General features: G+C 51.2%; 2 protein-coding genes across 3 annotated transcripts; both read right to left on the reverse strand.

The window, feature by feature from the left end:
• Positions 1-1,052: 1,052 nt before the first annotated feature.
• Positions 1,053-4,589, reverse strand: Smdt1 (single-pass membrane protein with aspartate rich tail 1). The gene is made up of 3 exons (XM_027937884.3): positions 4,287-4,589; positions 2,560-2,700; positions 1,053-1,301 (listed from the first exon to the last, which is right to left on the reverse strand). Exons 1-2 carry the CDS (start codon positions 4,470-4,472, stop codon positions 2,563-2,565), a joined length of 324 nt encoding a protein of 107 aa, XP_027793685.1. The 5' UTR covers positions 4,473-4,589; the 3' UTR covers positions 1,053-1,301; positions 2,560-2,562.
• Positions 4,590-4,802: 213 nt separating this feature from the next.
• Positions 4,803-9,913, reverse strand: Pheta2 (PH domain containing endocytic trafficking adaptor 2). 2 transcript variants are annotated; one of them, XM_027936789.3, is made up of 3 exons: positions 9,735-9,913; positions 7,970-8,043; positions 4,803-7,187 (listed from the first exon to the last, which is right to left on the reverse strand). In XM_027936789.3, the coding sequence occupies exon 3, from the start codon at positions 7,172-7,174 to the stop codon at positions 6,407-6,409; it is 768 nt and encodes a 255-aa protein (XP_027792590.1). In that variant the 5' UTR covers positions 7,175-7,187; positions 7,970-8,043; positions 9,735-9,913; the 3' UTR covers positions 4,803-6,406. The 2 variants fall into 2 exon arrangements, with proteins under 2 accessions (XP_027792590.1, XP_071465535.1); XM_071609434.1 differs by lacking the exon at positions 9,735-9,913 and adding an exon at positions 9,415-9,516.
• Between the last annotated feature and the right edge of the window lie 944 nt (positions 9,914-10,857).

Here is a 10,857-nt window from a genome sequence, read left to right on the forward strand (position 1 = left end):
TCACACTGGATATGAGGCTGGATGACTGTAAATTTAGTCATGTTTCCATAGCCTACACAATTGGATGCCTTGGTATTAGGGCACAGATAATCCAAAATTAGCCATTTCTGGCTGTTAGAGAAGGGTCAGAGCAACACTAACGGGCATGGAAAAAGACCTGACACGATGGGCCATTTTCCTCTCTGGTTGCGAAGAAAATTGATGGCCAGAGGCTTAACCCCTGTCTTTCAACAAGCACCAGTCCTCATAGTGAAATTCAGTTCCTACTCTTCAGGCAGGCTGCTAGTGCCCCGCCTATTGGATGCATACACAGAGAACAGAAATGTTCCTGTTGATTTTGCACACTGGTGTAGCTCTAAATATAAGGAGAATAAACATCAGTGGAGGTTAAAGAACTGATTCCTATTTGTTTTGGATGGTATTCTCTGTTCATTCCCTGGAGAGTCCAAATGCTGGAGAAAGGAGTTCAGTATCTATAGGTATAATCACTCAGAGGATTCTTACACTTTTCAGCATAAAGGATTCCTTTATTTTTGCCTAAGGAACCCAAGTTTTAAAAGGTCATTCTTATGAGCTGGGTGTGATGGCACACCTGTAACCCCAGCGGCTCAGGAGACTGAGGCAAGAGGATCACGAGTTCAAAGCCAGCCTCAGCAATGGTGAGGCACTGAGCAACTCAGTGAGACCCTGTCTCTAAATAAAAATACAAAATAGGGCTGGGGATGTGGCTTAGTGGTTGAGTGCCCTGAGTTCATCCCTAGTACCCCCCCCCCAAAAAAAAGATTCTTATGACACTAAACTAGCTGTAAAATAATAAAGCTCCTAATAGGCGCATAGCTAGCCAATGTTACTAACAGACCAAAAAAGCTTGAGGCTTTAGTTAGCCTGTGCAGCTTTGAAGGAAAACTGTTTCTATTGAGCTTTTGTAAATTTAAAAAATAGGTCTCAGGCCTCCTTAATTACCTTTGTGGATCCATAAAGGCCTGGCTATCCTGGGCTACTTCGCAGATAGAGAAAGAAAAGACCAAAATATTGCAACAACTAGAGCCTGCTTTCAGTCACACACAGCTGATATTTATTAATATTATTCATAATTTGACAGCTTGCTTTTTCCGGCGTTCAGTGGACAGCACAACTTGGGGAACCTCCCAGAATGTGGGGATCTGGGCTGTGTTCACAGACCATGCAGGAGGCAGGACTGGGGGGCTTCCCCTGAGCCCTTCTGCTGGTAGGGGAGGAGGGCTGAGCACATCACCATTCCTTCAGCTATGATTTTGTCCTTTCCATACCTCTTCCGTGCCCTGTAAGAAAGGAGAGCAATAGTGAAACTTAAGGCTCTGGTAGAATTTTGGTGTGGATGTGGGTGTTTAAGCACATAATACTGAAATTTTTTAAATTGGTTTTTATTTTTTTGATACTGGGTATTGAACTAAAGGGTATTTCACCGCCACATCCCCATTTCCACCCCAGGATATCACTAAGTTGGTGAGGCAGGCCTCAAACTTGTGATCTTCCAGGGACTGGGGATATAGCTCAGTTGGTGGAACGCTTGCCTAGCATGCACAGGGCCCTGGGTTCAATCCCTGGCACTACCAAAAAAACCCCCACAAAAAACAAACTTGTGATCTTCCAGCCTCAGCTTCCCAAGTTTTCTGGTATTATAGGCGTGTGCCACTCCACTCAAAAATACTGAATGTTGTGAGAAAGGTGAGGGTCACTCAGACAAAGCAGAAGTCACTCTCAGATGAAGGGATAAAGGGAAACTTTATCAAAGACACTGAAGAATGGGTGGAACTAAGACAAAGAGCAGTCTGAGTGACAAGCCAATGCTTGGGGCTAAGAAGGTACTTGAAAAATGATGAATCCTGGGGATAGCTCACCAGAGTAGAACAGAAGGCCTGGTCCTCTCAAGGGCATTTCCTCTTGTGGTTGGGAATATGGAAGATGAGCATGGGATAAGAGGTGTGACTAGATAGATCATGGAAAGTCTTAAATGCAGGCTGAGTCAGGAGTGTCCTTATTTATGACAGCTGTGCTGCCAGAAAAGGACATATCAGAACACAGGAAATCAACACAAGAATGCTGAATGAGAAGAAGGCTGGCACACCTTGGGGAGGGTCTGTGAACAGTATGAACCAGGCAGTTATGCCCATGCTTAGACTGTACTGGTGCAGAGCTGACATGGTGAGGACTTGCCAGTTTCCAAATTTCAGTATGGAGCAGCTGAAATTAAGCTGTTGGTGGTGGGTGTATAAGGCATATTAAATTGACAGGAAATGTATGAGTTGATGAATTAAGAGTACCTCAAGGGCAACTGAATAGATGCCTAAGATCTAGACCTAGTTGAAGAGACAGCAGTGAATTTGTAAGTCAACTGTTATCCCTGTCCAATATAAGAAAAAGGCAAAATAAAATCACTAATCACGAAGTGGATTAATTCATAGAAGTTTCTGACCTGAATGTCAAAATGTTGCTACTGGGCCAAACTGCATCACAGATCACATCAAATGCTCCACCCACTTCCTGCTACTGCCCATTTAAGGGAATAGCAAGTCTTACCTGTTAGTCATCGTCGTCATCATCCTCTGGGACAAAAATGTCATGCTCCTCAAGTAGAGCAGCAAAGTTCTTGCTAATAAGCGTCCCAACATACAGAAAGGGGATCACAATGGAGAACACACGGAGAAGGCCAAAGGACATCTGCAGAGGGTCAGAAGGGTGGCTGTGAGCTCCAGAGCCCAATTTGACAGGAGCATTTGCTCCTGTGGACCTCAACCCCATCCTAAACAACCTGATTTTAATCCCTTGGAAAAACTCGGAGCAAGAAAAATAAAAGAAGATAAAAAAGTGATTGTTGTGATCATGAAAAAAGATACTAGAAAGAAAAGTACACGGCAGTCAGACATCTAAAAACTAGGCACAACCTGCTAATTATTTGTAGATACCCTACAATCAGGTGAGAAAGTACTAAGAGGACTGAACTACGGTCAACACTTCTTAAAGAAGACACTACACACGTGAAAATTAATTACAAGACAATGTATGGCTATGGGATATTCTATACAATCCAGATAACAGGCTCTCTGATACCTAACAAAGTTGATTTCACCACATAAAATTTTAGAAACAGCTTGTTTGAAAAATGGGCAAGTCTTTACAATGGAATAGATGGATCCCAGAAGATCACCAACATTTCCTCTCCTATTTTCCTGGAGTTAAAATCACTTTGAGAAGCTGGAAGCTGTGGCATGCTCCTGTAATCCCAGCTATTCAGGAGGCTAAGGCAGGAAGACAACAATTCAAGGCCAGCCTGGGCAACTTAGACCCCGCCTCAAAATAAAAAAATGTAGATCAGTGATAAGGTGCCCCTCGGATCAATCCCCTATATTGGGGGTGGGGTGGGGTGATGAGGGTGGAGGTGTGCTGGAGATGTAACTCAGTGATACGGCGATTGCCCTGTTGCCAGAGGCCCTGGGTTTGAGCCTCAACCTGAGAGTGCGGTTGGGTGGTGTTCAATTGTCAATTATACCTCTTTGTAAGACAGCAGCACCTTTCTGGTCTTGCTGTGAAACCAGTCTATGGTTAATTGTGTGAATTAGCATGGGCCAGACCAGCTTTCAAGAACTATTTTTTAACTCACACAGCCCTGCAGTCAGAAAGCAAACTTTTGTTTGGTATAAATGGCTACTTCTATTATGCTTAGAAAGACCCAAGGATACTACTAACTCACAGCACTCGGTGGTGGGGAAAAAAAAAAAAAAAAAAAGGATCTGGTCGGGGCTGTACTAAGCAAAAAACATGGACGCGAGGACTTAACTCGGCTGTCAGCCTAGGATATTGGCCACCACCCTGGTTCTTCATATACTAGGTCACGACTAATCGGTCCCGCCCCACGTTCCCCTGATGCAAAACTCCTTCACGACTCGCTCTTTCACCCCATCAACTGCGCGCAGAGACTGCATAATCCGCCTGAACTCGATGCACAAAGCTGTCTTCCGGCCCAGAAAAACGGGCACCGTACTTCTCCCGATAAACTAGTGCAAAATACAGCTTTCACCCTTCAACCTCAGTCTCCAATACCCGATTCAACATGGGGTTTTAAACAACATCTCCCAGCCCCAAACAAAACCGGCAACCCCTCAGCGCAAAAATTTGTCCTTAGCCGCCTTCCAGTCTATAGCGATCCTTTGATTGGCCTCTGTTCCTGCCGATCAGCGTCGGCCCGCACGCACTCCCCACAACGATTGGCTTCAGCCCCTTCGCCCCGCCTCCAGGCAGACACTCACTTTCACAGGTTTGGGCAAAATGGCGCCGCTGCGGGTAACGATGACTGACCTCGACGGTACCAGGCTCCGACCTGAGCTGCCCCGTGTGGCGTAGACATCGCCACCTTTCTTCAAGATCGGCCCACTCCGGGGAACACCGCATCGGACAGGTGCTAACGCCAGCCAGCGAGCTGCTCCGGACGCCATCTCCCAGCCCCGCCTCTTGCCCGGGCACCAGTACCCCACAGTCGGGCCTCGGTGCCGCCCTCACGCAGAACGCCACCCCAATCTCGCGACACTTGAAGAAGAACGCGAGAAGCCCAGCCCTGACACTTGCGCAGTGCCCCCAGTTCCTGTTGCGGTGGAAAGAGGCGTTTGTCTCCCGCCCGACGTGGTGACGTCACGAGAACGATACAGAAGTCCCCCTTTGCCCCTCCCGCGGGGCCCTGGTCGGCTGCAGTGAGTTCTGTGACTTTCTTTGTTCCCGGAGGGGTCAGCCGAGAGTGTGTTGAAATAAGCTTCAGGAACCAAAATGAGTAATAATGAAAAAACTTTACTCATTGAATCTTATAAAAAACACTAACAACGGGCGGGAGTGGGCTGAGGGTCTGGGACACGGGGCTGGGAAACAGGCGGGGCCAAAGTGGACCTGGTGGGAGTTATGCCAGCAACAAACCCGAGTCTCTAACCTAACTCAGCTTCTGCCATCAGATACTGGCTTCGCAACTCCAGCCCTGATTCTTCGTTTCTAAAAACATTGTAATAACCAAAATGAGTAATAACCTTTAAAAAAAACTTTAGTGTTTTAATTGTGTGTATATATATATATATATTTATATTTTTTAAAAAACAGTAACAAAGATAACAAAGGCCTGTAGTATCTGTGTATAAAATAAAGTGCAGGTGGGCCGTAGGGCTCCCGTACAGGGCTGGGAACAAAGCAGGGCAGCAGTGGTCCTGGGCCTAGGGCAGCATCTCAGCCTCCTGAAGTCTGTCTTCGGCCCACTTGGGCTTAGTCCAGCCAAGTGAAAGAGGGAAGCAAGGAAGGGGGTGTCTGTCACCAGGCCCTGCATCTTCCCACCAGTCACTGCCACTATACCTTTAAGGTGACAGGCTGGGCTGGCCTTTGGCTCTGTAGTCCCAGCAGTTTTGCCTTCCAGACAAATAGAAAAACATTTTGCACCACTGCTGGGAAGAGCAGCAATGAGGATTCCTGAAGGTAAAGTCCTGGGAACTGTCACAGAGTTCCCTGGTGGCTTTAGGAGGAGGAGTACCTTTATGGGAGCCCAGCCAGGAGAGTGGGATTTATCACATGGTACTGAGAATCCTAAGCTTCTAGAATACCCAGGACTGAGGACCAAAGAAACAAACTGGCCTTCCCCAGGGGCCACCCTGCCTCCCTGCCTCTTCTTTACTTCCTGCTTGGCAGTACCAAGAGCTAGCTGGCTGCTGAGGACGGAACTCAGGAAAGTTTTTTGCTGACATAAAAGCCCCTCCCAAGGCAAATTTCAGCATTATCTGTGGTGGTTTGGTAGAGGAGGAGTAAGAAGTCACTCTATTTAGCTAAAGGCTGTTTCCTCCAAAGGACCCTGCCCAAACTATGGGGGGAAAGGGGCCCCGTGCCCAGTCTTCCTATCCCTCTCAAGAAAAGCTGGGCCCAGAAATCCCTATAACACAATAAATTCATTTTCACTGACAATGTTAGCCCCTAAGCTGATCTGCAGTCAGCCTCTGGCATTTAAGTGCACATGAGACTCCTGTGTTGGAAATTATGGCTAGAGTCTGGTGTGTAGGTCAAAGGTAGGGCAGCCCCTCTTCCTGCATTTCATTAATATCCCCTGAGAGAGGGGCAGTCCTGTCAGAGTCAGGAGACAGGTTTGCTCTGGGGCTATAGTAAACCACCTTTCCTTTCTGGGTTTCAAAAAGTCAGGGGATTGGAAGCCATAATTCCTCAGTCCCCTCTAGGCACAGGGAGAATGTATAACTTGGAAGGCCTAAAAAAATCAGGAGGGAAGGAACTCCCCTCCCCCCAAAAGCAACCTTGGAAGTGAGTAAACATTTAACTCCTTGAAAAGCACTGGCTGCAGTGTCCTGACCAGCAGGACAGGGCCAGGACTAAAGGCCCAGGCTACGGGCCTATCCTATGGCTTGCATTCTGGCTGGCTCCCCAGGACCCTCTGCTGCCACCCCCGCCTCAGTTCCACAATCTCCTGACCATACCAGTCGTGGAGGGTAGAGAAGCAGGAAGTCTCAGGGGACACAGGGCTCTGCCCCTTGCCTAGGAGGAAGCTGGCAGGGCCCTGCAACTCCCACTCAGCCAAATCCCGCCCTGCTGGCCTGCTGCCCCCTTCTTCACTGGAACCCATGGGGCTGCAGTCGCTGGGGAGAAAGTGTCCATTCTCTGGACTTGGAGACGAGTGGTTGGGAGTCTGTGGCTTACAGCGGCTGCCAGCCACCTTCCGGGTGGCACAGCGGTGCAAGGCCAGGCTCTGGCGGGCTTCCTGCAACTGGCTTTCCAGCTCACGGACCACTAGGCGCATGTAGCCAAAGCTGGCCCTGGACAGCGCCTTTACCCAGGCCTCTTGGGCCGCTTGCCCATCTGCTGCCAGCAGGTGTGGGCGCACTCCTGGGGCGTCAAAGCGGATGGCAAAGGCGAACTCCTCAGGCACCGGAGCCTCGGCCAGTTCCACGGTGCAGCCCTCCAGCACAACCAGGCTCAGCGGGACCCGGCCCTCGCGGCTTTCAAAGGAGAATAGCAGATTGCCCTTAAGGACAAACCAGCATCTTCGGCCCGTGCCACTGGGGGTGGGTGGAGTCCCTGGACCCCCCCAAGTGCGCAAGAAGCCTGTGTGGTCTGCGGGGGAGTCACTCAGTGCGTAGTGGGTCACACTCCTCTTGTTAAGCTTCATGGCTCCACAAAAACTGAGGAGAGGGAGATGGTTGCAGATTAGAGAGGGAGGCAGCCCCAGGGGGAAGGACCTGGCCCTGCCTTGTGGCCCTGCTCACTCACTGCATCCCAAGGCTCTTAGTCTTCATACATGAACTGGGCCGGTCTTCCCTACCTTTCTCTCAAAGGGATGTTGTGAGAGGCCAAAAAGTGGACATCCAATGACTCAGGAGAAAGGATATTGCAATTGTAGAGCAGAGGTGTGGTGGGACATTGACATGGTTTTTTAAAACCCAAAGAAATAGGCCCTAGTGTGGCTGAAACAGACGCCAAGCCCATAGAAACAATTCTGCTTCAGTCACCCCATGACTTGCAGGCCTCTCAACTCCAGTTCTGTGGACAGCCCTCCAGAGTCCCCATTGACTCTCCTGGGCTCTCCTGGCCTCTCACTGTATGAGGTGTATGGCACAGTTGTCCTTCACCGGGAATCTGCAGCCTTCGGGGCCAGATAGGTGCAGGGGGCGGGGAGGCAGGCCTGCTTCACAGTGAAGTTCAGAGAAGATCTATTCTGTAAGCAGGAGTGTGGCCCAAACTCAGGGTCTGGCTGAGAAGGGCCTGCCACAGGGGCTGAATGCTTTTGCCCAAGGATCATATAAGGCACTTAATCCCAGTGCCCTCCTTATTCATGGAAAACTGTGACAGCATTGAAGAGGAACTGACCAAAATCACATGACCAGTGAGAAGCAGCCCTTGCTTTGCCTATTCTCTCACACCTTCTTGGGGGGGGGGGGGGAGTCTCAGGTGGTGATGCACTTACCAAAATAACTCACAAGGGGAGGGCAGTCCCTTCCTGTCTGGCCACACAGCTCAGCCACCTGGTTCCCAGGGGGCCTGCAAAACAGTTCTCAAATGATGAGAATTCCTACTGTGAACTGGGGCAAAGCAAAATGACCATATCCACCAAGAAGCCCTCCCTGCCCCTTGGTAATCCCCACCCATTGACCCAGACCTGGCACACTCAAGGGTCTGGGTCCCACAGTCTTGACCTTCACTGTTCAGACCTCAACTCCCTGCCCTCTGAGACTAGGTCAGAGGTAAGTACCCCCATAGCTTCTTGCTTTCCCTTCTGACACATAGTTTGTGGCCTTTAATTTATGTCACCTAATTAGAGAAGCTTTGCTGGATCACCATACCCAAGGAGGTCCTGATCACCAAGGTGTCTGATAGAAGATTTCCTTCATCCCATAAAGATCCCATTTGCAGGGCTGGCCTTGTGACTCAGTGGGCACTGGGTTCTTTCCCCAGCACCACATAAACAAAAAAACTAAATGCAGCGATTTAAAAAAAAAGTTCCATTTGCATTTTCAGCACTGTCCCCAACCCTAGAATGTCCAGGGCGTATCCAGTGTGGCTCCACTGATGAGCACTGTGCCTGGCTCCTGAAGCCCTGAAGAAGTGGGTTATTTCCAGGCGGGGCAGTGCCCACCTGTAATCCTGCAATCCCAACAACCCGGGAGACTGAAGCAGGAGTGCAGTTTAGCGAGACCCTCAGCAACTAAGCGAGACACTATCTCTAAACAAATTAATTAATTAATTAATTAAAAAGAGGTGGGCAGTAGCTCAATGGTAAAGCGCTCCTGGGTTCGATTTCCAGTAAGGAAAAAAAAGAGGAGGAGGAGGAGGAAGAAGAAAAATGCGTGTTAGATTCAGGGGACTACACCAGTAGGCAAAGCAAAGTCCCCACATTCCAGTGGGGGAGATCCACTGTGAGCAAACAAAAATGAATAATAGCATTATCATTATCATCATCATTATTAAATGGATAATTAAATTATAGTCAATGGGCTAATAAACAAGGGCGGAGTGATAAGGGCTAAGGAGAGAAAGGCCGCCGGGCTGAGGAGGGGCATTTCCAGTCGGGGTGGCCCCGGAAAGGGGAGGAGACCACAGAAGTTGGCCCGAGGAGTGGCCTCAGCGCCCGTCCAGGCCCCAGCGCCGAGCACGGGGAGGGGTCTGCAGCCCGCGGCTCTGGCCACCGCTCGGGCTGCGGACCGGACCCCGCGCCGGCTCTCGGCTGAGGCACCGCGGCATCCCGGTTGCCGGGGCTTGGCCGCTGAAACGGGGGTCGCCGCGATCGGGACCTCCCCGGCGCGGGCCGCAGCCCGGGCTTCCCGATCCGCGCGGCGCGGCCGTTCCCGCCGCGTCCCGCGACCGCACCTTCCCCGCGCCGCCGCTTCCCGCGCCCGCGGGGCCCGCTCTCACCTCCCGCGCTGAGCGCGCGGCCCACTCGGTGGGCTGCGGCCGCGTCCCGGGCGCTCGGGCGCCGGTCCCGCGCCTCCGCCGGGCTGCGAACGTGGCCGCGGGAGCCGGGGACCCCGCCCGGGCGGCTCGGATTACCGCCCTCGCCCCTCCCTGCCCAGAACGCTCCGGGATCCGCCGAGTCGCCTCGGGATCCAGAACGGCGGGAAACTGAGGTCCCGGAGGGTGGGCACCTGCCCGAACCATAGAGCTGGTCAGTGGAACCGCGGCCGCCAAGCCAGGGCTGCCCCTCGGGCTGTCCGCGGGCCTCCCGCCCAGCTCACCCGCTGGGAGAATTCAGAATCCACTTCCCCACGAGGTCCCGCTCGGTCCTCCGGTCCTGCTGAGCCAAGCCGGGCAAGGCCTCCCCGGTGTCTGCTAAAGGCGAACCCCTGCACAGCCTGCCAAGCCCCGCAGGGCTACACCAGGCCCCTGGGGTCTGCTATCTCTGCCTCTGCAGATTATCCATTTCTGCTTCCACCCTCCAGGAGGGTCCCTCCCCTAAACTCCACCCTGAATTGGCCAACGCCTAGGCCTGCAGTGAAGATCGCTGGAACACACAAAGACCGAGGCTGGGGGTTCCCAGAGGCCCTTCCTGGGAGCCGGTGTACTCAAATATCTAACCATGAACTTGAGAGTTCCCACCTCAAAGCCTTTGCATTTGCAGTTCCTGTAGCCTAGGCAGCCCTCCCTTCTCACCCCCACCCTCCCAGCCCTAACCCCAGGACCCCTTCACAGCACTTTTGTCTCAGGTCAGATGTCCCCTCCCTGGCCACACACTACACAGTAGCCTACCCTGAGGTTTTGAGCACATCCCTGGGTGTGTTTTCATTATAGCATGAGCCACTACAGTAATTCCCTATACTCATGCTTTTATTTCTTATTTATAGTGTCTCCCTAAATAAATTTTATTCAATCAATAGTATAAACTATAATAAATGTATAAAAGGTGATAACTGTGTGGAAAAGATAGACTAAGGGAGATTGGGAGTTGGGGTAAGAAGGCAGGGTAGGCCTCACTGAGAAGATGCCATTTGACAAACACTTGAAGGAAATGAGGGTGCCAGCTAGGCCGATATCTAAAGGAAGAGATTTCCAGGCAGAAGTGACAGCTAGTGCAAGGGCCCTGCCCGCTGTTGTGCCTGAGGGACTGCAAGGAGGCCAGTGTGATTGGAACATCCTGAGGAAGGGGCCAGCAAGCACTCGAAAATCTGGGAGGGCCCTAAGGGCACACGGAGGTGAGTAGCCATCACAGGGTTTAGAGGGAGGCTTGACTGGTTTTCAGGGGTTACTCTGGTTGCTGGTGGATGGAAGCAGGAGACTACTGAGAGGCTGCTGAAATACCAGGTAAGATGTGGTTGAGGGCACCAGAACAGTGAGAGATGGCTGGATGTGAGGTGGATTTTA

The sequence above is a fragment of the Marmota flaviventris genome, chromosome 3 (genome assembly GCF_047511675.1).
Source record: "Marmota flaviventris isolate mMarFla1 chromosome 3, mMarFla1.hap1, whole genome shotgun sequence".
Taxonomy (NCBI): Eukaryota; Metazoa; Chordata; class Mammalia; order Rodentia; family Sciuridae; genus Marmota; species Marmota flaviventris.